The following is a 26,572-nucleotide window of genomic DNA, read 5'->3' as shown; positions in this document are numbered from 1 at the left end:
TTATTTATTTACTCATGAGAGACACAGAGAGCGAGGCAGAGACATAAGCAGAGGGAGAAGCAGGCTTCATGCAGGGAACCTGATGCAGGGCAGGATCCCAGGAACCCAGGATCAGGACCTGAGCCAAAGGCAAATGCTCAAATACTGAGCCACCCACGTGCTCCTAGAATATTCTTAATATCATCAGTCTTTCAAGCTCTAACTTACATATCAGCTCCAGCAGGAAGCCTTCCTCAGTTTCCCTCTCTTTGCTGTCAGCAGACTCTGTCCCTCCTTCTCTGCCCACGGGTGGTACCATTAGCCTTTGCTAACAGGACTCTGTTTTCTTCCTTGTGTTTGTCTTCCCCCACTAAATTATGGGCACCTTGAGGGGAGAGACCATGAGATAGCAGTGGTCTTAGTGTCCCTGACAACAGCACCTCACCCATGTAGGTCATTCAGTAAAGGGTTGTTGCCAGACAATCATGAAATTATTGAATGGGTTTTGGCTTTGGAAACAAAGTTCTCAAACGTTTTGAACCTTGGGCAAAGGAACATATAATGGTGTTTTCTTAAGCCCTGTAATGGAATCCTTTTGTGTTTTTAATTGCTTTAAGTTATTTTTAGTGGAAATGTCAGGGTGTCATAGGAACAAACACCATGGAGCTGAGTTGACCAAGAAGACTAACCACTGAGTCCTGGGATGTTGCTTCCCCTGTGTGGCCTCGGGGTGGGATCCTGTGACAGGGATGCCCAGTCTGCAGGTCAGGCCCCAGGGGCCAGCCAAGAAAGGTCTAAGCAGGGCTTGAGGTGGTATTTGGGCTGAGGTCCCACAGGATGCAGAAAGGAAAGTGCCTGGAGAGTCTTGGAGGAGGCTGAAGCTACAGGAAGAATCCTTTTTCCTTTTAAAAGAATAAGCCAAATGCTTCATGAAGGACTCCAGAAAACCCCTTTCATGCCTCACCCACAGATGATTTGCTGAACGCTCATTAAGGGGAAAACAAAGAGGTGGTTTTGTTTATTTATTTAAGAGGAAAAATGAATGAGCTGTGACAAAACAATTTGAAACCAGGCCCCTCTGAGACCTGGGCTTTCACTTCCTTGATGGGAAGTAAAACAGAGAATCGAATCCCCCTCCAAATAAAAGTGAAGTTAATAATCAGACAGCTCGAGCCCTGGCCACATCCTGTGTCAGCTCCCTCCCTCCCTTGGCTCACTGTTTATAGCTGCAGAGCCGCCCTCCTGAAGCCCAGAGTCGTTTTAACTCTTTCCTTCCCATCCCAGGGAAGCCCAACCCTATGGTGCAGGCTGGCATCGGCAAGGGCAAGGCTCGCTCTCCCCAGGCCTGGCCAGGTGGGCCTGTTCCCCATGGGGCAGCCTGCCTGCCTCTCAGTCTCTGGCTGATAAGTTTAATAAGCCCCGCTTAGAGTCAAGTGATGTTTTCTGCTTGTCCAGCACAAAAGTCAAAGTGGCCACAGGAGGGCTGCACCCACTGGGTATTCCTTTCCTTCTCTACCTGTCCACAGACAACACTAGGTATCATTTCTACTCCAGACTCAGGGCCCCTCCTCCAGGCAGCCTTCCGAAGCTGGTGGCTTCTAGGAGGTGCATTCAGATGGCAGGACGCACAGATATTTGGGGCTTCTGATTTGCAGCACTCTGTGCATGTCCCTGAGCTACTTTCTATGAAGACTTTACGCTTCCTTCAGATACTTTCCCACCTTGTAGCACAGTTATTTCTTCCAGGAAACGTGGGGCTGTCAGTAATGCATCCCCACCAGGCTGAGGAGGAACCCTTGCTGATGTTTACTGAGGGCCTTTTCTGTTTAGCCATCATTGTAAGCCCTAGCTCTGCCCTATAGAGCCACTTGTTATCTTCATTTCACAGAGAAGACTGAGGCTCAGAGGGCTAAGCACCTTGTCCGTTGCTACAGGGTTGATAAGTAGCAGAGCTGGAATTCGAACTCAGGCATGGAGGCTCCAAAGGCTGTGCTCTGCTCTTAGTCTCCCCTCCCCCCACTTTCCGCCCCCTTCAAGGTCTCACAACAGAGATTGCTCTCTTCTCTGGAGCCAGGACACTTTCATAGAGTTTAGAATAATCCTGTGAATGCCCAAGGACATTTTGAGAGTGTTCACATTCTGTGTAGGGATACCTCCCTCCGTTCTGGTTTCTTCTAGGGAAGAAGGTGCAAAGAACATGCAGCCAGGTTGGGCAGACAATGGTATAAAGGAGAGCCTGGGGCATGAGCAGATTGGGATAGGACAAACACTATCACCGCTTGGTAGGAGGCCACAGAGCAAGAATCTAAGGACTTGGGGTGGCTGCTTTCTCAGCAACAGGACTGCCTTCTGCTCTGTCCCCTTGTGCTTTCCAGTCCCGTTTGCCTCATGAACACCTCCTCCTTACTGGTTCTTGTCTCTAGGAAGCCACTTAACCAGTTGCCTGGGGACAAGTGGCAAAGACTTATGAACTGGCTCTGTGGGCCACCCGCCTCTTCTGGGATCCCTGCCTCTGGATGCCATGGCTATTTAATTTTGTTCTTAGAAGGGTGTCAGTGGTTCGGTCACCTTGCCCAGCCATTTGGCACCTCGTCCCTCTGACCTGGGAAACTGTGTTCTGCTGCTCCCTGGGGTCTGGCGGCCTTCATGACCACTTGCCTATAACTCAGCTGGGGAAGGTTTCAGGAGTTCCCTGCTGGGGAGCGCTGCAGAGCACAGGGCCTGCTGTCCATCTGTGTATCCTGAACTCCTTGCCCCTGTATTTGGAAATAAGATGAACTGCTGAACGTCTGCCTTCTTAGGACCGACCCATCTTGCCATTCAAAGCCACGGCCCCCAAGTGCAGAGTGCCCTAGTCCTCATTTTTCAATTAATTCTTCAAAGAGAGAGGAAGTGGGGGCTCCATTCCAGGTGGCCCGTTCTTCTCAGAGCAGGAGGCCCTTCTGAAGAGGGAGAGGACAGCAGTGGCTTCTGTGACACCCAGTAGGATTCTTGGCCAGAGAGGTCTCAGAGTATGTGTGCCTTGACTTGTAACTAATTTCAGTGTTTAAGTGAGGCCACTGCAGTTCAAATAGAACACTTAAGATGGGGTGCCTCCACTAGGGTCCTGAGAGGCTAAATACTGACATTTGCCAATAACTCCTCAAATCCTACCCATTCTTCATCAGTGCTTACTAGTACCAAGACACTTCACGTACCTTAATCTCATGTAGCCTCACGATCTTGGAAGTGGGGCACGTCTGATTCACCTCATTTTCCATTTGAGGTTAGGGAAGTTGTCCACTCTGCTATAATCGCTATCTGCTGGGGGAAAAAAATGCATTGTGTTTTAAAATACATTGAAACCAACCTAAGAACAGTTTTCACTGAGTTTAAAAGCAGTGCCAAATGAACACCAGTCTCTTTGAATGTTTCTTCCTAGCCTGGGAGGCCCTGAGTGATGGGACACCACTCTTGGGTCTCCTGTGTGTGCGGGGAGGTGGGCTTGGGGTGCCTTCCTGCCCCCTGGGTGGTGGTCTTCCTGCCTCTTCCCCAGCTCTCCCCACTCCTGGCAGGTCTCCCATAGCCTCATCTCTTGTCTGAGAGCACATGTCCTCAGGAAGTAACATATCATGTTGCAAGAACCAATAAGACAAGAATCCCTGAGTTTAAGATGGTTCAGCCTTTATGAACTTAAGACATTTTATTATGGAAAATGTCAAAAATATACAGAAGACAGAATAGTACGATGAATCCCCCATACCCATCACCAACATCGGCAACTCCTGGTCAGGCTTGTCCACTGACTCCACCATCTGCCTCCCCACCTCCCATATCATACTGAAGTAAATCCTATATATCAGGGCACACTGTTTTATCTGCTAGTATTTTAGTATGTACCTCGAAAGAAAAGGGCTGGTTACACTTTGTCACACTGTCTTTATTTCACCTAAAAATTAATAATACCCCTTAAATGTTAACAAGATTCAGTTAGCATTCACATTTCCAGAACATTTTTGAACTCTTTGCCTTTCTACTTTAAGAAAGAAAATTGGCCCTGAAATAAGAATTTCTCAGCATTTGGTCATATCCTCGCAGGCTAGCTCCTAAAAGGACAGATCTCTGAATTTGGGCAGAAAGGCCCGGGTATTAACTCTCTGAGGCCTGTGATCCCTGCTCAAGCTTGCTCCCCAACGATGGCCCTTGGCCTGGCTTGTGCGGTGCACATAGTGGGTGCTAGGTAACTACACGCTGGGGTCCATGGAAGGATGAACACATGCAAGGGTGGGGACACTGACGAGTTGAGCTAATGCGGGAGGACTGGAGCGCAGCCCCCTGCGTCCTCCCACCCACGCTGTGAGTGGCTGTCCTTGGCTCTCCCTGCAGTCTCCACCCGCCAGCTGCCTGGGCCTCCTCTGGGACCCTCTTCTCTCTCTCTTGCTCGGGATACTTGACCGCGTTCCAATGACTCCGTGGAACCCCACTTTGTGGGGCCTCCAGCCTCCTCCTTGGTCTTGCCAATTCGCTGCAGAACATACAGCAACAGTTGACTAGGGGGGTGCTTTTAGGGAGGGGAGCTGCTCACATGTGCCAAGCGCCTTGCTCATCTGTCCTCACAGCAGCAGCCCCAGGAGATGGGGATTGCTGTCACTGCCATTTCATAGCGGAGGAGACGGAAAAGGCAGGTAAGTCCCTTGTCTGCCTAGGCGGTGGCAGTGCCGGGGATCTGAAAGTGGTCAGGCCTAACTCGGGCAAACATTAAGACTTGTTTGGCAAACTGCACGGCAGCTTGGCCCAGGACCAGGCACTTACCCTTTTGAGGACAAATCTCAACAAGTTGGGATCTGCAATCACCATGCACTCTTCCCTGCGATGTTCACATCTTCCAGAACAGATATAGCATGACTTATTATTATACACACCCTTATTAGGAGATTAGCTCAGTTGAATGGAATAAATTTTAGGTCATTCAGCCTCTAATTTCCTGGTTTGTCTTTTTTTTTTTCACGGTTAAATAATAGTTTGAGTCATAGATTATACGACTGTGGCAGATTGGAAGGTTAGGAGGGATGAGAAGAAAATGGGTTGAGTATCCAAGGCTACAACCTACCGTGATACCTGCTGTACATTTTGCCACATCTCTTAGGTTTTTTATAGAAAAAAATAAGACTTTTGGAATGTACAGAACCAGGGTGAAGTATTTAAGAATTCTTGGGGAGAAGGGCCAGTGTGGGCACTGTTTCCTTTGTCCTCATCACGCTGTGTGGCTTCCCTTCAGCTGAACTCTGGGAGAGAATTTTTAGGTGGCCTGGTGAGGCTCGGACCCCTGTCTACCAGGAGCCTGCCTCCAGACAGCCTGGGCACGCCAACGCTGGGCGCTTAAACCAAACTTGCATTTCTTACTTCCTTTGCTTCTCGATTTTGCTTTAGCTTTCTCCAGACTCCTGCTGCGCTCATAGAAAAATGGACTAGTGGGCAGAGGTGGGTGTGATGAAGTAAGGGAAACGAGCGACCTAAGCAGACACAGAGGAGAGGCCCTGGCTGACTCACAGGAAGAGGGGCAATCGAAGGCTGAAAGGCCAGGCAGACAAAGGGAGAGGAACCAGCATCTTCTGCAAGCCTTCTTTGCTGATACATGAATTGGAGGCATGGAAGGTGAATTTCAAAAAGCTAAGCTGTTTGCCACCTTAGCAATGAGAAAACTGTAGCTATTTCAGTCCCCTTGGGAATGCCTGGAAGGGCATTTAAATCGTCTAAGTTGTTTCCAAAAGTTGCATTTGTTGGGACTCCTCAGGCTCTGCACAGAATTGGGTATGCCATCTTCCAGGAACCCCTGCTGTTCCAGGCACCTTGGGTCTGAGGCTTGGGCTAGCCCTGGTCCATCGACAGACAGGTGGAGCTGGAAGATGAAAAGCTGATGGTACAGCTGCATCACACCCAGTGCTTCTCCATGCCAGGGCTCCTCCAGCTCAGTTTCCCCAGTGGGCCCTCCAGAGGGCACCATGATGGAAGCCACTCGGCTCTGGGGCGAACGGCAATGGTTTTCAGCCTTGCCCCAGGAAGATGACCTCTCCTCCTGAGAAGGACCAACGGTGGGGTGAGCTGGGGGACTCATAGGAAAAACATGGGCACACAGGAAGGCTTGTTTTCTAGGGCATCCTCTGCTCAGTGTTAGAAGAGTCTGAAATCCACAAGTGCAGTAAGACTCAGAACATTACTGAGTGTGGTTGGTTGAGGGTGAAAGCAGTTTTAAACTCATTGCTGCCCCTCTTTCCCTCCTGGGTCTTTTTTTTTTTTTTTTTCTCATGTTGTTTGCTTTCACATTCTTCTTCCTTTTCAGAATATTTATAACATTCACCCTCTTTTTCATTCTCAATTCCCTTCCCCACCCGACTCTGCCTTCTTAGCATAATTTTTCTTTTCTTTTGGCCTGCCTTATTTTACATCTGGATTCCCGGATGGTTTACTTTGTCAGTTTCCTGAACTCCCTTCCTCTCCTCTTCCCCTTCTTTTCCTTCAGCGTCAGTTCATTCCCCTAAAGCTTTCCTTGGGCCACACAGGCTTTTATTCTTGCTCATCTGTTTCAGCAGTGCTGGCAAGAAGGAGGCCACAGCCGGCAGGCAGGGCCATGGTGGCAGGAGAGGACCCGAGCATCTGAAGAGTCTCCTCTAGCCCTGGTATCCCTGGAAGAGGAGCTCGCTTCTGGAGAGGGGGGCTTAGGGACAGTGAGGCTGTCCTCCTGTGAGCGTTCATTGCCAGGCTGGGGCCGAGGGTTGGGGCAGATGGTGTTTCCTCCATGGTGTGTGGGCCTGGGTCCCATTCCTCTCTGAGTGGACAGGTGGGGGATTCATCAGGTTGCACGCTAAAGGCTGGAGCTCAGGGGAGGCGCTGCACACACTGGGAATGTATTACTTGCAAAGCTCTGTGCTGTGGGTGGGGGCCTTGCAGCATAGGGGGCTGCCTCTTGGGGGAATCTAGGTGTGCTATGATACTAGCTCTATGGCCAAAGACCTGAGGCAGCCTTCCAGCAGAAGGCCCTACCCTCCCAATACCCCCAGCCCAGCCAGGGGGTGTTTTTTAGAGCACAAGGAGAATGCAAATAGTGGCTGATCATTTCAAGGTGTCTTAAGGGTGGTTGCAACACAGACTCACCTGTGGGAGGCCCTGAGGGTCAGCCCCATACTGATAGAAGCAGGTGGCACTTCTTGAAGGGTGCGGTGGCAGAGAAACCCTAGAAGTCGCAGCTGCACCCCTCCTGTGTGAAGTGACAGGGGAGGGGGAAGAGGCGCATCCTGGCTCTGCTCCCCAGCTGTCTGAGGCAGATCGACTGGAGTCCATCTGGCCGTCCCCCACCGCCCCCACCCATGCTTGTCTCCCACCCTGGGACATTGGTGCCACTGGGGCCTGGCTGAGCTCTTGGCGGGCCTAGATAAGGAGTGCCTGGGTCAATATGCACCTGAAGCTGAGCTGCATCTTGGGGTGCTCCCCAGGTGGATGTCCATGGGGCTGCACCGCCTTTTCCTAAGCCCTGTGGCGATGGGGGCCATACGCTGCTCTGGAAGCACCATCGAAGGCTCCCTCACCTTCTCCACCCCTTGCTCTCCTGCCAGGTCCCATCAGTTCCTCTTCATCTTCATCCATGTCCAACATTACTGCTACTTCAGAAAAATATCGTTGAGGACATAGATGCTTGAGAAAGATCTTTGCTTATTTTATGTTTTACCTCTGTTTTCTAAGCCTTCAGCCCTAGAGTCCAACTCTTGGGGTCCAGCATCCTTTAAGAGTCTAGAACCAGAAGCTGCAGGAGCCCACAGGTCCTTACTCTTGAGCCCTGTGGACCTGCTTTGTCTCTCTGGCTGAAGGCAGAGCCTCTGGTTAGGGGACTAATGGGAAAGATGGTGAACTTTTTTCTAAGGTCTTCTCTTAGCTCTCGAAAGAAGGATGGGGGCAAAGATCAGCCTCTCTGATATAGCAGTTTGGTGGGGGGGACGGGGGCATTAGGATCCTAGTAGCCTCTTGCCCTTTCTACCTGATTCCCACCTGAGCAAGCTCCTACTCTGTGGTCTCAGCACCTCCCTCTGCCTTTCCTCTTCCCACATACCGCGTTGTATAAATATTTACACCCCCAGGCTGGCAAGAATCTTTCCCTCCCTGCTTCCACCGTCTCTGGGAGAGCTTGTTCTCTTTCTGAACAGCTGCAGCAGATCTGGTTGCCTTTGGTCAGACCAGGGTAGGCCCTGGTTTGGGGGCCCGTGGTTCCCGCGGGGTGGAGAGTGCAGTTGGCAGTAGAAATTCAGCTCCGAGAAAGTCACAGGGCTGTGGCAAAAATCCATCCTCTCTCTCTGGCTGCCCATGTGATGACCCTCCAAGAACTGTCTGATGGCTGCTGTGGCTGGGGAGGGGGGAGGTCCTGCTTCCCAAAGGAACAGCTCCCAGGGGTGGGCTTGATCCATTTCTGGGCTGGGCTTTGCTGGAGAGGGCTGGAAGGTAATTCCAAAGCAAACTGGATGGTGCTAGGACAAAAGAGAAACTTTGTTTACTTGTGAGCCCTTTCCAATTTCTAAGTATATCTGTACCCTTTATTCTTCCTGAAGCAGCCACCCCAGTTCAGAGCAAGAATCCCTTGGAGAATCTTCATGTCAGGCCTCTCCCGGCCTCCTGCCCCAGGCCACCCTCCCTCCCTGCCACCAGTCTTTCTACCTGTTCAGTCTTTCTACCTGGGGGCTGGGGAGTGGAGAGGACAACTCTCCTTACCCCATCTTCCCTGGTGACCCTGAAAGCAACAGTTTGCCAAGGAGTGAGACTGGCATTTGTTGGGTTCCCATGGGTGGAGAACCGTGTGAGGTACTTCCCCATATTCTCATATAATTATTTGAGTCATAAGCCCAGAAGATTTTTTAGCTTCCTTGTGTGTCTCTTTTTCTGTCCTCAGAGAGCGGGCTGCATGGCACCAAGTTCCCAGACACAGGGCCCTATCTTTCTCTTGTCACACTTGCACCAGCAAGTAAGCAACCAGGTTCAATCACTCACTCCTTTGGGGTGCTCAGACCCCTTCTGGGAATGGGAGAAGAGCAGAGGTCAAAGGGGCCTGGATGAGACTGCTTGGTGTTTAGGGGGTAGACAGCCCCCTCAAGTGAGGGGGCAGGGAGCCAGGTCTGGCCTGCTGGGGAAGACACAGGGAGAAAGGTGGGAGACTGCAGCTCAGAAGCTCTGCAGCTGCGAGATATTCCTGCTGCCTGCCAGCCTGCCTGCCTCCCCACCCCCAAAAGGTGAAACAAAACCCAAATAAAAGCCTGACCCGGCAGATATTAATACTCCAGAGCCAGGGCTGGTGTGCAAGCAGCCACCCACCCCCCTTCCTCCTTGTGTTTCTATAAGCGGCTGAAATAAATTTAGCGAAACAACCCCACCCGTCTGAGGGCCTAAGATTTCAGAGCAGTGTGACTTTTATACCCTGAAAGCCCCTGTTTTTCAGAGCTGAGAGCTTTTTGTTTAAATTCCCTTTGGGAACGGAACGCTCTCAGTCTGAAATAATTACTGTCCTGCAGTCACCTATTCCTCGTTGATGACTATGACTTTGACACAGTATGGCTTGCTAGAAAGCTTATCTGCAGATGCACTGCAGTTTCAAATAGTCAACTCTACGGGGCTAATGCCTCAGTGGATCCACTGGGGTATTTATTGTAAGATTATTCTTCAGGATGTCTGAACGTTCAGCCAAGTCCCTCTGCTGTCTGTGAGAGGGGCAGCGGTTATAGCGGGCTAAGTCCCTAAAGTAGAGAGTTACTTATTGAGAGCCTGCTGCGCGATAGGTCCTGTTCCAGGCACTGCAGGTTGAGAGCAGAGAGAGACTGCTCTCTCATGGAGCATGCATCCTAGTGGGAAGGGGAGATGTCAAAAAGTTAAATGACTATATTAAAAAAAAAAAAAAAAACACTTGCAAGTAACGTTGTACTTAATAGTCAAAGACTGAATGCTTTCCCCTAAGATTGGGATCAGGTTACAGTGTCTACTCTCACTGTGCCTATTCAATAGCATACCGTAAGTCCTAGACAGAGCAATAAGGCAAGAAAAAGAAACAGGATGCATAAGATTGGAAAGGAGGAAATCAAGCTCTTCCCATTTGCAGATAACATGATTGTCTATGTCAAAAACAAAACAACAACAACAAACACACAGGGGCACCTGGGTGGCTCACTTGTTTGGGTGTCTGACTTTTGATTTCCTCTCAGGTCATGATCTTCTGAGGGTCATGAGATTAAGCTCTGTTCTGGGCGTGGAGCCTGTTTAAGATTCTCTCTTTCCTCTCCCTCTGCCACTGCCCCTGCTCACTCGCATGCTCTCTCTCTCTCTCTCTCAACAAACACACAGAAAACAAAACTTAAGGAATCTACCAAAAAAGCCTTACAATTAAAGTGACTTTTGTAAGATCACAGGATATAAGGCCAATGTACACAAAACTGTATTTCTACAAATTAGTCATGAAAAAATTAGAAACAAATTAAAAGTTCCCCCCCACCAAGAGGGAAATACTAGGTATAAATCTAACAAAACATGTATAGAATCATGTGCTAAAAACTATACAACACTGATTAGAGAAATCAAAGACCTCAATAAATAGACATATCATGTGTGTAGATTAGAAGACTCTACACAGTAAAGATGTCATTTCTTCCTGAATTGATCTGTAGATTTAATGCAACTCTAATAAAATTCCTCGTACTATTTTTTTTTGTAGATATAGACAAGCTGATTCTGAAATTTATATGAAAAAGCAAAGGAACTAGAATAGGTAAAACGATTTTGAGAAATAAGAAAAAAGTTGGAGGAATTATACTGATTTTAGGACTTGCCATAAAGCTACAATAATCAAGACAGTGTAGCACTGGCAAAGAAACGAACACGCAGATCAATGGACAGAATCAAGAGACTCACACAACTATGGCAAACTGATTTTTGGACAGGTACAAAGAATTCAATGGAGAAATGATAGTCTCTTTAATAAACAGTGTTGGGATTGGACACATATAGGCAAAAAAAAATGAACTTCAACCTAAATTTCCCATCGTATATAGAAACTGACTCCCAATATATCATAGATCTAAGTGTAAAACATAAAACTATTAAATTTTAGAAGAAAACAAAATCTTAATGATACAGGGTCAGGCAAAGAGTCCTGGATGTGCCACTAAAAGCATGATCCACAAAAGATAAAACTGAAAAATTAAACTTCATCCAAATTAAAAACCTCTGCTCTCTGAAAAAAATTTTGCGCAGAGAATGAAAAGATAAGGGGCAGACTGCAAAAAATATTTGCAAATTACACATCCCACAAAGCAACTGTAGCCAGAATAGGTAAAGAACTCTCAAAACTCAACAGTAAGAAAACAAATGACCCAGTTAAAAAAAAAATGGGTAAAAGACACTTGAACAGATACTTTACCAAAGAGGACACACAGTTAGCAAGTACACACATGAAAAGATGTTTAACATCATTAGCCATGAATTAAATGCAAATTAATACCACTACATACCTATTGGAATGACTAAAGTAAAAAATACTGACAATTATAAGTGTTGGTGAGGATGCAGAGCAATCAGAAACTCTGATATATTGCTTTTGGAGATGCATAATGGTATATCCATTCTGGAAAACAGTTCGGCAGTTGTTTCTTAATCTCCACATAGACTTCCCATTTGGCCCAGCAGTCCCACTCCTACCTATATACCCTAGAGAAATAGGCACTGTGTTCACACAAAAATCTGTACACAAATGTTTACTGCAGCTCTATTCATAATGGCTCTGAACTGGAAATCCAGTGCCCTTCAACAGGTGAATAAACAATGGTGTACCCATACAGTGAAACAGTATTCTTCTAAAAAAGGAATGAACTATTGATACATGTGACAGCACAGATAAATCTAGAAGGCTTTATGTCCTGTGAAACCATACATACTATGTGGTACTACTTATATGGCATTCTGGAAAAGATCAAACTAAAGTATAGGGAATAGATCAGTGGCTACAGACTAAAGGACAAGGAAGAGCATGACTACAAGGCAGTAGCATGAGGGAGGTTTTTGAGGGTGACAGAGCTATTCTGTTTCCTGATCATGGTGGTGGTTACATGAATCTATTGATGCTAAAAGTCTGTACACCAAATGGAGGTCAATTTTTCTGTATGTGAAATTTAAAAATAAAAAAAAACGGTTACAGGAATGAATATTATACATAAACCAAAATAATTACTCTGAAGGAAATGAACATGGCATGAGGACATAAGAGTGAAGACAGATACCTGGCTGAGTTGAGGGGGAGGGGGACTCCAAGAATGGTTAAGGAAGTGATGCTTGAGCTTTTTTTTTTTTTTTCTTTTTTTTTTTCTAGATTTTATTTATGAGACACACACACACACACACACACACACACAGGCAGAGGGAGAAGCAGACTCCATGCAGGGAGCCTCATGTGGGACTCTATCCTGGGACTCCCAAGATCACACCCTGGGCGGAAGGCAGATGCTCAACCACTAAGCCACCCAGGCTTCCCCCTGAGCTGGATTCTAAAGGATGGTTTAGAACTTACTTGGGCCAAAGGCAGGTCAATTCAGATAGAAGAAATAAGTGTCAAGGACCTAGGGCAGAAGGAAGTATCCTTTATTTTCATCTGAAACTGACCAGAGCACAGGGAGTGCCCTGGTGGGATGGGAGAGGTGGTAATGGGGAGGGAGGGGTATAAGAGTCCAGGCTGGAACAAAAAGTCAGATTTTGCTGGACTGAGGGGATGGCTTTATTCTAAAAGGATCCCATCCTTTTTAGATGGGGCTGTAGGCAAGTTCGCCACAAGATCAGATCTTCGTTTTGAAAAATCTCTTGGGCTGCCCTAATTTGAGGGGTTTTCGGGAGAGCAGGGATAGAGCTTAAGTAAGTACACAGGAATCTTGGAGGTGGAAAGAACCTCCAAAACTGGGTTTCTCAGGGTAGCTGGGTGGCTCAGTGGTTGAGTGTCTGTCTTTAGCTCAGGTCATGATCCCGGACTCCTGGGATCAAGTCCCACATCGGGCTCCCCATGGGGAACCTGCTTCTCCCTCTGCCTATGTCTCTGCCTCTCTCTGTGTGTCTCTGATGAATAAATAAATAATATCCTAAAAAAGGAAAACCAGGTTTCTCAGTTTTGGTACTCTCCACATTTGGGGCCAGATAAGTTTTGTTTTGGGGGCTGTTGTGTGGATGTTTAGTAGCATATCTGAACTCTACTTTCCAGATGCCAATAGCTCTGGCCTTCCTTCCTTCCTCCAATAGTGACAACCAAAAATGTATCTAGACATTGCCAAATGTTTACTGCAGGACAAAATAATTCCCGGTTGAGAACTATTGCTCAAAAAGAAACAAATCCAGTGTTTCTGGCTTCCTAGTAGAATCATCTGGGGGGCTTAGAAGATGCATAGGCTGGGCCTCACCCCAGACCAACTGAAGTGGAATCTTTTGGGGGTGGGGTGGGGTGGGATGGGGTGGGGCAGGGCATCTGTATAGCTCCCCAGACAATTCAGCTCAGAGTGATTATTTGAGTATCACCTGTCCAGTCCAACACTCTCTATCCACAGAGCAGAACAGGGAAGCCCAGGGTAGAGAATGACCTACTAAACTAGAAGCAGAGTAGTTCTAGAATCCAAGATTCCTGACTCCTAGACCAGTGCTCAGTCCATTAGACTATATCACCTCTTGGGGCGCCTGGGTGGCATAGCGGATTAAGTGGTTAAGCATCTGCTTTCTGCTCAGCTCATGATCTCAGAGTCCTGGGATCCAGCCCTGAGTGGGGCTCTCAGCTCAGCAGGGAGTCTGCTTGTTCCTCTTCCTCTGCCCCTCCCCCTACTTGTGCTCACGCTCTCTCTCTCAAAAAAATAAGTAAAATCTTTTTTTTTTTTTTTTTTTTTAAGAGTATTACTTCTTAACAGCTGCATAGAACATGCCCTGGGCCAGCTGTGGAAGCCCTGCTTCCCTGAATTACCAGCTCTGGCTTTCTGAACCTCCCAGTGGTAAGTAAGACTGCCATCTCCCCTTATGGCAGAGCCCAAGCCCTCCCTTTCTGCCACTCCTGGAACCTCTGCCATCCTTCTATCCCATTGCCAAATTTAGGGTGACTGATGTGTCCAAATGGTTTCAACAGCAAGGTTCAGTAAAAATTGAAAAAAAAGTACTGCGTGCCAGGACTTACTCCTGAGGCCTGAGTAATAGAGCTGCCCGTCCTCGAGGAGTTTACAGTCCAGGGGAAATAAGCGGATTAATTCCCATCAAATGCAGCCGAATGCTAGAGTGGCAGGGCTGGGAGAGAGGCATTTTGCCAGCTCGGGCGCTGCCTGAAATCCCGACAGAAGGAACCTCTTGAGCAAAGCCCCAGGGAGGGGTGTGCAGCAACCACCAGCAACTGCTAGCAGTTTGGAGTGACTGGAGGGCAAGTGGCTGTCTGGGCTAAGCACTGGCTGGAAGAGTTTAACCTTCCCCACCATCCCAGAGGCTAAGTGACCTGCTAGATGTTGTGCAAGCAGTGGCCAGCTGGCAGAGTTGGGCTTCCCATCAAAGTTTAGGTGGCTGAAAACTCATGGGCTTTCTTGTGTCTCTAGGCAGGCCCAGGCAAAAAAGGAGGAGGTACAGCAGTGGCCAAAGTTGTTAGCTGGACCATTTCATGGATGTTTATTACGCAGAATCCTTTTGCAAAGTGAATACTCCTCAGAATATGATCTGTGGTGTAATAAGGCCCCCCCAAAACTGTTTAGTTTACATATAATGGCTAGGCATATAAAACAGTTCTGTGAGGTTTGAAACTAAGTACTTTATCAGCCAATTTTAGGCAGTCTTATTATCCATACTCTAGGGGTGAGAAAACAGAGGCTTTGGTCATGGTCTTGAAAAGTCACACAGCTAGAAAATGGCAGAGCCAAGATTTGGATCCAGAATGGCCCAACTTCCAAGTCTTGGACCACTGATTCTTAAACCTTAATGTCTGAGTCACTGGCAGGAAATAACTGAAAATACAGATTCCTTACCCCACCCCAGGACATCTGATTCACTGGGCCGGGGTCCAAACAGAGGAATATGCATTCTACAAACACTACAGGTGGATCTAAGCCAGGTAACTCTCAGGCTGCACTTGGCCACACCTCCCCCTCTAATCCAGAGACCCTGCAGCAGTCCCAGGGTCTCAGGTAGAAGAAGTTGGGGTGGGCAGGGCGAGGCCCCATCCAAATAATTTGGGAGCTTGTGCAAGTGACCTGAAGCCTGAAGGGCTCTGGGATGGCAGGTCCTGTGTTGCAACCAGGCCAGGAGGGGATCCCAGGAAGGGGTGCCTTGGAGGGCGCTGATGACAAGGCCCAGCCCATTAGGGGCCCGGCGCCCCCACTGTCTCTCACCTGCTGCGAGGTGCGCCCACGGTCCAGATTGGCCCATGAATATGTCCATCGCGCTTCCCTAATTCCGAAGACTTTCACTTTCCTCCTTGAACAAAACCTGTCACCTCCAAGCCAAAAATACCTTAGGCTAGCCCCTCCTGGCGAAGGGATCGGCTCCCAGGGAGCCAGCAGGGCCCGGAAGTCGGGCCTGGGACGGAGGACGGGGGGGCAGATCGCCTCCCGGTCCGCAGGCGGCGGTGCAGGTGAAGGCGCGGCCTCTCCCCACCGGCGCGGGAAGGAACCGGAGCGCTGCCTGCCTCGCCGAGGCGGCGGGGAGGGCGGCGCACGGCGTCGGCCCGGCTTCCTGCCGGGGTCGGCGCTCGCGGCCCTCCCCGCCGCCGTCGGGCACCTGCGGAGCTCGGCCGGCCGGCGCGGGGCGGCCGCACCCCGGGACTCCCAGCCCTCCTCGGCCCCGCCGGACGCCGCTCCCAGGGCCGCCGGGTCAGCGAAGGGTTAAGGAGGCTCGCTCCCTCCCCTCGGCTCCCTCACCCTTGGAAAGTCCCCGAAATGACGTTTCAACCCGACAATTAAAAGAGAGTTTAATTATAGAGACAGGCTCTGGGAGCTGGAACAAACTCGGCGGGTCGGCGGGGCCGGTAAACAACTCCGGAGCGAGCGGGCCAGGCCGGCCGCCGCCCCGCGGAGCCCGCGCCCGGGAGCGGGGGAGGGGAGCGGCGGCCGCGAGTTGGAAAAGCGGAGGAAATTCGAGGAATCGGCGTTCTCCTTGCGGGGCGGGGGGGTAGGGAGGAAAAGAAAAAAGACTTTTTAGCTAGCCTGCGGCGCCGGGCCCGCGTGACGGTTCATCTGGCCGGTCCTGCAGCCGCTGGGGGACAGCGGGTGCGGGCCCGCGGGTGCGGGCTGGGCCTGCAGCCGGGAGGGCGGCCCCACCCGCTCCTGGTCCCCCTTCTCCCTCGCTGCTCCACCCCTCCTCCGAGCCCCCAGCAGAGCTTCGCGAACCCTCCAGGGTTAAAGACCAACGGGCCTTTTTTGGTGGTGGAGGGGGAGGGAGATAAAAAGACCAAATAGCTTCACATCAGGACGCAGACTAACCTTGTGGTTTTAACGCGCGGCCTGGTCTGTCCTGAAATCTGGAACTCATTACCTCATCACCCAGAAACTGCACGATGGCCCCCTCCCCGCCTTGGAGCTGGGGAAAGGAGCTAGCAAACACCCCTTTAAGAAAGAAACCTACACTTGAATGATTTAAATTAAGGTGGATGGAAGTTATTTCCCTTTCTGGCGCTTGCCAGATTTCAAGAAAAGCTGAAAAAAAAAAAAAGGAGCAGGGGGAGGGAAGCAACAGGAGGCTGGACAGCAGCAGAAGGAAAGGCAGAGGGGGCAGCAGCCAGGTTAGAAATGGGAGCCATCAGTGTAAGTCAGAGGGGCCAAATAAAAGCAGAGCCGCTGGGATCACGTAGATTCGTGGCTGCAGCAAAAGTGGTGTGTTTCGCAAAGATTAAAAAAAAAGAAAAAGAAAAACCGGTTCCTTTCGTTGTGATTTGAAAGGTTTCCCTGAGTCCGCTCGGAGGTTGACGAATACATCAGAAATGTAATAAAAATGCGTGTGTGTGTGGGTGGGTGGGTGGTGGTGGTGGTGGTGAGAGCGCGACTCGAGCGCTCTGCTCCGCCCGCCCTGTCCTTTCCAAAGAAACGTGCTCATAATGGGGTGACCTAATTACATCGCAATGGAACCCGCTCTTAGCCACTCAGCGCACGGGGTTTCATAACAGACCCGGCGGCCTCGAGTGCTGGGAAGAAACGTGCGAGGGCTGAGGAGGCGGCCGGGCACGCGGGGAAATAGGAAAGAAACACAGCCCCGCGATTTCCGCCTGGGTCTTCGCTCCAGCACCCGGGGGGCCGTGGGCGACACGTTCGCAACTTTTTATTTGGGTGGATGGAGAAGCATCCCAACCTAACAGCATCTATCTATCTATCTATCATCTATCTATCTATATTACAGTCTTAAACGGAGTAATCTATGGGGGAGAGGGCTTTCGGTTTCGAGGATCCCATGCCCCCCCTCCCCCCATCCCGCCAAAACAGCGCAGCGTGACAAGCCATATGTTCCATTCCCGTGGGGGCGGGGGAGAAGCAACAATAACTTAAAAGTGTCGCCTCCCCCATTTCTTTACCTTCTTTCTTTTGCCAAAGTAACTTTTTTATTCATTGTTCAAGCATCGAGAGGTGTGTGTGTGTGTGTGTGTGTGTGTGTGTGTCCTAGTTCAGAGCGAGCGTGGAGAGCTGTGCGTTAATGATTTTTAATTGGGCGGGGAGGGGGGCGGATTGGCAAAGGGCATTCATGAAGATTCGGGTTTTCTTTATGAAAAACTTTTAAGGTTGGATGTGTCAAACAAATCCCACTCCCAGGCCTGTTAAACAAACAAGCAATCCGCCCGGGCGGTGGTCTTTTCCGCGACTTCCCCTCCCGCCGTCTGGCTGCAAAGCGCAGGAGGGTAAAGTCGCGTGCGGCGCGCGAAATCGTGCTGGGCTCGTCCCGCCGGGCCGAGCCCTCCCCGGGGGGAAAAGGTCTCCCTGGTTTCCCCTACCACTCCACCTCCGCCACGTCCTGCTGGAAAATAAACAAAAAAACAAAAAAACCCGAACCCCCTAGACCTGAATGCTTTGTGCGTCCCAAACTCCCGATCTCCTGGCCTTGCCTGGTTTGCGGAAGGCGGCCGAGTGAGGAGGAGAACTCGGGGAAAGTAAGGTGTGGGGGACACTTGGAGAAGTTTGGGGGGGGATCTGCTCAAGATGGAAACCGCAGCCCGGGCGCTAAGGACGGGCTTCTTTCTGCTCCAGCTTGCAAAAAGAGAAAGTCGAGCCCGCCTTCCTGCCCGACAAAAAACAACAACAACACAACAACAAGAACCCCGAAGAGGGTGGAATGAGTGATGTCACAGAGCCGCGCTCGCAGGCTGACAAAGGGGGGCGCCCCTCCCCCTCGCGCCGGCGGCCCCGGAGAGAGGGGCGCCCCAAGCGCCGGGTAGCCAAGCGAGCGGACTCGAAACTTTTCCTCTTTAAGAAAAAAAAAAAGTTGTGCGCGGCTCGCAGTTGGTTTTTTTTTTCCCCCCCCCTTCGGCTTCTTTCCTCGTTTCCCCTCCCCCTTCTTCCTTTTGAAAGTTTCTTTTTTTTTTTTTTTTTTTTCTTTCCCGAGTTTGACCGCATGGCTGATTCAACTTCAGTGTCAATCAACTTTTTTTTTCCCCTCCTCTTCCTCATTTAAATAAGTTTAAAGCTCCTCCTTCCCCGGCCCACCAAATCTGAACTTTATAAATTGGGCTTCGCGCGCCGCAGCCGGGGAGAGTCAGAAAGGCGAGGGGCGCCGGGAGCGGGCGTGTGGGACTCCAGACCGGAGAGCCGGAGGCTGCGCCTTCCCCGCACCGAGACCTTCGCGACACGCCAGATCCTCGTCCCTGCCCCGTGCGAGCGCCCAGGATGACCACCACCCTCGTGTCTGCCACCATCTTCGACTTGAGCGAAGTTTTATGCAAGGTAAAGTGCGGCGGAGGGTTTGCTTTTCAAAGTTTCCTTTTTTCGCCTAAAGAAAGATCCTCCCAAAAGTTTAGGGCTTGGAAGGCAGGGAGGAGAGGAGGGGGAGGCGAGATAGGGTTTTTATTTTTTTTTCCAGCCTCATTTCACCCCCCAGTTTAAAGGAATGTGGCTCTCTCCTTTCCACTCTGAGTTTCAACAGGTCCTCGCGGCGACTGCATGGGAATTTGGAGACCAGAGTTTTGGGGGGCGAAGTTTGAGTGACGGGGCTGTCCCGGGGACGCGGGGCATTGGCCGGGACCGGGGCAGTTGCACGCTGATCCCGCCGTCCCTCCTGAGCTGCTGCAGCCGGGTTGCCCCGTGCGCTCTGGGTCTCGCCGCCGCCGCCGCCGGGAGGGGTTCGAGTCTCTCCAGCCACACCGCCAGCCTTTGGGGTTAGCGAGTCTCGGGAGGGCGTTTTGCTGGGAGATTGCCCTCTCTGATGTCGAATCTGAGTGCTGGGGATCAGCGCGAAAAAGACCAAGAGTTGTAATTCAAAAGGATGTTGCAAGACGGGTTTGCAGTGGGGTTTGCAGTTCGTCCCAGCGCGGTCCGGCTTCCTGCCGTGAGAGCCTCCAGTGCTGCAAACTTTGGGGTGAAAATGGGACTAGGGTTGTTTTCCGAGGCGGTGGGGGCACTCGACAACAAAATGCCGGACCGAGCTCGAGGGGCTCTGCAAGGAAGGATTTAATGGGGCCTCCTTAAGAGGTGTAGCTTGCCAGCCGGTGTGGAAAAAAGGCAGATTTTAAACACTGAATGTTCCAGGCGTGTGGTTTAAGTGTACACAGCAAAAGTCGATGGATGTTGTTATTTTCGCCCCCTCGCCCCAGTTTGAGAGCAGGGAGCTGCTAGGCTGCTTTTAATTGCTAAAGTGTTTGGCCTTCTTTTAAACACGTCGGGTCATGTCGCTCTCTTTTCTCAGCTTGCTTCTCCAGTCGGCCCAGCTGCCAGGGCCCCAGGGCTGCAGGGTTGGGGTGCAGGGACTCCGAGGAGCTGAAGAGCAACATCAAAAAAAAGTTTGAAATTTCAGCTTCCTTCCCTCCTTGGCTTTCCCAGACTCCAGCTGCCCTGGCGGGGGGCCTGAACTCAACCTACACTTCTTACTTCTTTTCCCGGCTTTCTCTCTCTCTTTCTTTGATCTATTTCTCTTTTTTTCCACTCTCTGCACACCCCTGCCACCAACCCACCCCCCCCAGGACTTTTTAAATGAACCTTATTGTTGGGAACCAGCTCTCAACTTGGTTCCTGTAATCCGCTCTGTGGGGTGGTTGCTGTTACAGATTCCCGATCCCCTGCAGCTGATCCTAAGGGACCAACTTTAGAATTTGCACAATGACACCCACATGGGCTGGGAGCCAACTCCCAGGTCCCCGGCTTGCACCCTTTCCAAATCTTGGGTACGGGTTGGGCAGGTGACCAGGGTCCCACTGGAACAGAAACCTATCTGTGGTGGCTCTGCTGCCCTCCCCCCTAAATCCACTATTGACTAGGAGGCGGGTGGGGGGAATGTAATGCCTTCCTTTTCCTTCCCACCTGCAGCTTTGCGTTAAAGATTAAACACTGGCACTCTTATCCAAGCCTGCCCTTGCAGCCAGAAGACTAACTGCAAAGGCATCTTCCCAGGGGAGGGGGTGGGGTGGGCTGGGAATGGTGGGGAGATCACTGTAGGAGACACCCCTTCCCTAAGCATGGGGCAATGAATTTTGTTTTTTGGAATCCCATCCTTCTCCTGGCCCTGACCCCTACCTCTGACCAAAGTGTTCTGCCCCTTCCTCTCCTCCCCTAAGCAAGATAAAGCCAAGGCAGTCTGGAAACCTTTTGCCAAAGGAAGGGAACACTTCTAAAGGAGGAAGTTGAGAGTCTTAGGCCAGGTCCTGTGTGTGTGTGTGTGTGTGTGTGTGTGTGTGTATGGAGTGTCCACGAAGGAGGGACTGATGAAAAGGGAGGTACTCCTAGTCTCCTGAGATTTACCTGGTTTTGTTTAGGGGTAAGGGGAATCTAGAGAAGTCTGAGTTATCTGAGATCTTTTGAGCTAAGGAATCCATTTGGGAGGTAAAGAAGTTAGATTTTGTGGATAAAAGTGGTACCTTCGGGAACAGGATATGGGGGCACATCCCAGGGGTCTGCAGAGAGTAGGGTGCACATATAACAGTTCCATATGGATTGGGATTTTGTGGTTTCTTTTGTATGGGGCCAAAGTAAAGCTAGGTGGCCTGTCTTTGGGAGAAAGAGGGGGAGGGGGCATACCAGAGGCAGAGTTAGAGATGGTTCCTTAGAGATACAAGGGGCATTGCAGCTTTTGGAGGGGGCTGCCCTTAGTGGTACCTCCTTGGCCCTGGTGGATGGCCGTTGTCACTAACCATCCTGTCTCTTCCCTCTCTTTCCTCCAGGGTAACAAGATGCTCAACTACAATACTCCCAGTGCAGGGGGCTGCCTGCTGGACAGGAAGGCGGTGGGCACCCCCGCCGGTGGGGGCTTCCCCCGGAGGCACTCGGTCACCCTCCCCAGCTCCAAGTTCCACCAGAACCAGCTCCTCAGCAGCCTCAAGGGCGAGCCGGCCCCAGCTCTGAGCTCCCGCGACAGCCGCTTCCGAGACCGCTCTTTCTCCGAAGGGGGCGAGCGGCTGCTGCCCACGCAGAAGCAGCCGGGGAGCGGCCAGGTCAACTCCAGCCGCTACAAGACCGAGCTGTGCCGCCCCTTCGAGGAGAACGGCGCCTGTAAGTACGGGGACAAGTGCCAGTTCGCACACGGCATCCACGAGCTCCGAAGTCTGACCCGCCACCCCAAGTACAAGACGGAGCTGTGCCGCACCTTCCACACCATCGGCTTTTGCCCCTACGGGCCCCGCTGCCACTTCATCCACAACGCTGAGGAGCGCCGCGCCCTGGCTGGGGCCCGGGACCTCTCCGCCGACCGTCCCCGCCTCCAGCATAGCTTTAGCTTTGCTGGGTTTCCCAGTGCCGCCGCCACCGCTGCCGCCACGGGGCTGCTGGACAGCCCCACGTCCATCACCCCACCCCCCATCCTGAGCGCCGATGACCTCTTGGGCTCACCCACCCTGCCCGATGGCACCAATAACCCCTTCGCCTTCTCCAGCCAGGAGCTGGCGAGCCTCTTTGCCCCTAGTGTGGGGCTGCCTGGGGGTGGCTCCCCAACCACCTTCCTCTACCGGCCCGTGTCCGAGTCCCCCCACATGTTTGACTCTCCCCCCAGCCCTCAGGATTCTCTCTCGGACCAGGAGGGCTATCTGAGCAGCTCCAGCAGCAGCCACAGTGGCTCAGATTCCCCCACCTTGGACAACTCAAGACGCCTGCCCATTTTCAGCAGACTTTCCATCTCAGATGACTAAACCAGGGTAGGGAGGGACCCCCTGCCTACTCCACCCCTCCCATCCCTACCCTCACCTCCCTACCCAGCCATTCCCAACATCCTGACAACCCCAACGTTAACAAGGTTAAGCTCAACCCCTTTGCCCCAGAACCTTGGAATGCCCCCTCCCCCCTCATAACCCCCACCCCCTTTCCCTAACATAAGGACAAGTCAATTTGTCAGTAGCTTCCTCTGGCTTGAAACCCCCTCTCCTCGATTTTATAGTCCACTTACCACGCATAACAGACAAGTCCCATATTTGTCAGTAGATGCCTTTTCCCCCCGGCTTAAGCCTTAAGTGCCAAATCACAAAAGAAAAAGCAGTAACAGTTTACAGAAGCAATTTAGTGCCTTGTAATCTAACTTTGTCACTGTGACTACATTACCTCTTCAGCGCCAGAGGGCACCCGTGGGCCTCCCGGAGCCTCTGCCCATGGGGAGGGGGAGGGGACCCAGAACCAGCAGCTCCCTCCACTGGCGACCCAACTGCACCTTCCCTTATTTCAGCCTCCCACACACTTCCTCCTCCCTCTCCCCATGACCCCCACACCCTTCTTGGGAGCGTTGTTGCCAGACTCGGGTTTTTGGGGAAACCTTTCTTGACATTCAAAACCTTTTTCTTCCCGACCTGAACCTCTGATGACTAATCTTGCCTGGGTTCGTGTAGGTCTACAGGAAGGAAGACTGAAAAAGTGGATGAAGATTGTGACATAGTGGGACTTTGTGATTTAATTTTTTGTCTTTTTTTTTTTTTTTTTTTTTTTTTTAAGTGGGGAGGATGGGGAAGCTAGATGGACTATGAGAGACTTGATTTTGGTGCTAAAGTTCCCCAGTTCATATGTGACATCTTTAAACAACAACAGCAAAAAAATAACAAAAAAAAGAGAGAAAAGCTAAAAAAACATGTAAGGGGTGAGCAGTTAATGGTATTCATTCCACATACAATATCTGTGTAAAACGATTTCCTGTAGAAGTAGCTTTAATGGTTTTTGCTCTAGAATACCGTAGGTCTATCCTTAGAGCACTCACGCCATGCTTTTTTCCCTGGGTTTTAAACTTCATATAACTTTCAGAAATTGGAGAGCAAAAATTTTGCTTGTCACTGCACATCAATATAAAAAAGCTTATTTAACTTATCAAAACGTATTTATTGCCAAAACTATGCTTTTTTTTTGTTAATTTTGTTCATATTTATCGGGATGACAAATCCATAGAATATATTCTTTTATGTTAAATTATGATCTTCATATTAATCTTAAAATTTTGTGACGTGTCTTTTTCCTTTTTTTTCCACAGTTTTAATATATTATTCTTCAACGACATTTTTTGTAACTTTACACTTTTTTTGGTTATTTTATTTTAAAAAAATGAAAAATTAATTTAAAAAAATGCAAAAAACTGTTGGATTATTTATTTTAGAAATTTCCCCCCTTTGTGTTGGACTGCAAATTGAGTTTCTTCTTCTTTAGGCCTTTCCACAACTAGGACTGAGAATGTATGTAAAAGTTCTGTGACAGTACAGAAGGAAAACAACTTTTATGTATGGCTTCTAAAAGGGAAAAAAAAAAAAGAAACCCTTTGACTTCCACGTGCCCATCTCAAGACATTCCGATTGCAGATTTGAGGTTCTGGATTCCAGGCTTGGAGTTCTCCAATGTTAATGCAAACAGAACTGGCACACACACATTAAGATGAATGTAATTATTCCTCTTGCTGGTCACTACCGTCGCTTCCTATTTCTCTTTCTTTGTGTGAATTTATTTAAAAGAAAAAAAAACTTTTTTGTAACGACTATTTGCAGTTTAAAAATCAATAAACCCCGTTTTTTTTCAAGAAACATGGATGGTGAAGCTAGTTTTACTTCATTTGTGGTTTCACTTTGCCTGTAGGTTTGTCCTTTCTTTGTATGGGATGCAGGTGCTGGGGAGAAGTGGGGGGGCCCTGGTTGCTTTTTTTCCCCCCTTCCTTACAGCTAAATTCAGGGCTGTAGCTCCCTCTGTTGATGCTGGAAGTCTCAGCTTAGAAGGGATGGGATGGAAACTTATTGCAAAGGAACCCCGGGCTTCTCTGTTATCCTCCCAGAGTGTTGGTTCTTGACGGGACCAGCCTTGGGCACCGGGGCAGCTTTGGAGGTTATTCAGAAGAGCTGATGAGGCCCATGGTTTGCCAGTCTTCTCCAGTCTGTGGTCTTCAATCCTCTGGGTGGTGATTGGAGTCCCAAAATGGTGGAAGGGGAACCTAGCACCTGGTACTTCAGCCATTCTGGGTTTGAATGAGTTCTTTTGAGTGTTTCCAGTCTCATTTTTCTCACATGAAATCAACCTGAATCTCTAGCCTCTCAACGCCTGCCTGGGGTAGGCATGATGAGGCATTGCAGACTTGGTGAGGGGCAGCTAAGATGGCTAGGGGCCCAAACCACAGCACTGGGGATTGGGGTGGTTCCACAGGGAGCTGACATGTACTCCCATATCTGGAAGGCTGGTTAAGGAGAAGCAGCTATGAGAACGGTCAGTCATTAATAGGAAGTCCTTAGGAGTTCCCAACCCCTTACTCTTGTTACATCTCTAATGTCAAGTGGAATACGTGGGTTGTCATCTTGGGAAGAGTGGGCTCCCCTTGGCCTAGAAGCACTGCAGCTAAGGCCAGATAACCACTCTGAAGGGGTTGTTTTGCCTGCCCGTGAGGCTGGATCCTACTGAAAAGGATCCAGCCTGTGAAAAGGATCCAGCCTGAAGAAGACCCTGAATCTGGGTCTCGAGAGCAGTTCTTTTTTGGAGAGGCAGGGATGGATATTGCTATTTGAGGCTGCCTTTGTTTCCTTGCACTCAGTGAGTTGGGGTGTGTGTGCAGGGAGTAAGTTGAATTTCTACCTTGACTCCACCTGACCTCTCCCAAAGGCAGATCTGCAGCAGACATGGGCTGGACTGCCCTTGGGGCTTGGGAAGACCCACCTTACCTACCCAACTTTACCTCCCTGGACAGCAGGTTCCAGCTGGGGGGCAGAGGCATGATGGAGAAAAAAGGACAATGACCTTTCCTAGAGCAGGGGCTGCCAGTGGAGGTAAGGGAAAAGCAGCCCTTCTTGGGACTGGAGTGAACCTAAGCTACTCATCCCTGAAGGAGGGAATGAGGTGTGTGTGTGTGTGTGTGTGTGTGTGTGTGTGTGTGTGTGTGTGTTGGGTGGTGATGGTGGTGGTTGGGGCATGTGATCTTCCTCACTGACTAAAGGCAAAGACATTTAATGGTTACCTTGAGCTCATTCCGTGCAGGCATAGATGAACATACGGCAGACATCTTTCTAGTTCTGTAGCTCATGGTAACAAGGGTTGGGTTCACAGGGGCTAAGGATACCCACTGGCCTGCCCAGAATTGCTTCAGTTGGAGTCGATCCCTTGAGTGATACCAAAGGTAGAAGCATGGTCTCCTGGAGGGTAGGGGTTGCCTGTACAGGCAAGGGGAGGCTCCCTATGGCCTTGGGAAGTTCCCTGTCCCCAAACTTTGATGCTTTACCCCACCTAAGTGTCTACATGGGCTGCGAATTCAGCTGCTCAGGCCCATGCATGGTTATCACCACAAAGTTGGATTTTTTGCCATCTAGGTCTTCCGGGTATGGGAGGAGATAGATCCAAAGCTCTGTGGAAAAGGACCTAGCAGGAAACTTTTGGGCCTTTCCTTCTAGGATGTTAGAAGATGGAAGGACCTTGGCAATGAGCCTGTGCTCTAGGATGGCAGAAGTCCAGGAAGGTATGAGCCCAGAGCTGGCAGGAGACCTCCATGCCTGGGTGCCTCTAAAATGGGGAGGACAGGAGCCATGCAGATAGCTGGAGGTAAGGCTTACACTAAAGAAATGGAACAGGAAAGGCCAGGTCTGACTTTGTCAGCAAGTTCTTTGGGCACAACCACTACTTCCTCACTTCCTGTCCCTGGCCTTGGGGCATCTCTGGTTTGGGGGCCTGCATAAGGGCAGGGCCTCCGTGGCTGTTGACCTGGCAACTCATGGTCTGGCCCTTTGGCTACAGGTCTTTTTCTCTTGGAGCAGCAAAAAGAAGCAAGCTATTCTGGCCACTGAGCAATGACTTACTTCCCCAGGCCGGGAAGCCTCATCTTCAGGAGGAAGGTTAGGGGCATACTGCAGCTTATTGGCACTCTGGTGAAAAGAGGGCCTTTGAGAGACCAGGAAGCAGACATGAGAAAGGTTTCTCAGTCCACTGGATCGTGAAGCCCTGGTTGTCAAAGGGACAGAGAGAGTCATGATAGGAAGAAGAAGGGA

General features: G+C 50.3%; 1 protein-coding gene and 1 long non-coding RNA gene across 12 annotated transcripts; one reads left to right on the top strand and one right to left on the bottom strand.

Moving 5' to 3' along the window:
- LOC112658070 (uncharacterized) lies at window positions 1–22,676 on the bottom strand. 10 transcript variants are annotated; one of them, XR_007412398.1, is made up of 6 exons: window positions 22,537–22,676; window positions 16,455–19,925; window positions 15,366–16,127; window positions 7,111–8,471; window positions 3,177–3,282; window positions 1–364 (listed from the first exon to the last, which is right to left on the bottom strand). It is a non-coding gene; the product is annotated as an uncharacterized LOC112658070 (long non-coding RNA). The 10 variants fall into 10 exon arrangements; XR_007412396.1 differs by having other exon boundaries at window positions 3,177–3,279; XR_007412395.1 differs by lacking the exon at window positions 1–364 and adding an exon at window positions 989–2,735.
- Window positions 18,760–24,139, top strand: ZFP36L1 (ZFP36 ring finger protein like 1). 2 transcript variants are annotated; one of them, XM_025444272.3, is made up of 2 exons: window positions 18,760–18,896; window positions 21,323–24,139. In XM_025444272.3, exons 1-2 carry the CDS (start codon window positions 18,840–18,842, stop codon window positions 22,280–22,282), a joined length of 1,017 nt encoding a protein of 338 aa, XP_025300057.1. In that variant the 5' UTR covers window positions 18,760–18,839; the 3' UTR covers window positions 22,283–24,139. The 2 variants fall into 2 exon arrangements, with proteins under 2 accessions (XP_025300057.1, XP_048969255.1); XM_049113298.1 differs by lacking the exon at window positions 18,760–18,896 and adding an exon at window positions 19,832–19,948.
- Window positions 24,140–26,572: the final 2,433 nt, after the last annotated feature.

This window comes from Canis lupus, chromosome 8 (assembly GCF_003254725.2).
Source record: "Canis lupus dingo isolate Sandy chromosome 8, ASM325472v2, whole genome shotgun sequence".
Lineage (NCBI taxonomy): Eukaryota > Metazoa > Chordata > Mammalia > Carnivora > Canidae > Canis > Canis lupus.
The sequence above is the reverse complement of the archived record's forward strand: the minus strand, read 5'-3'. Positions and strand labels throughout refer to the sequence as shown.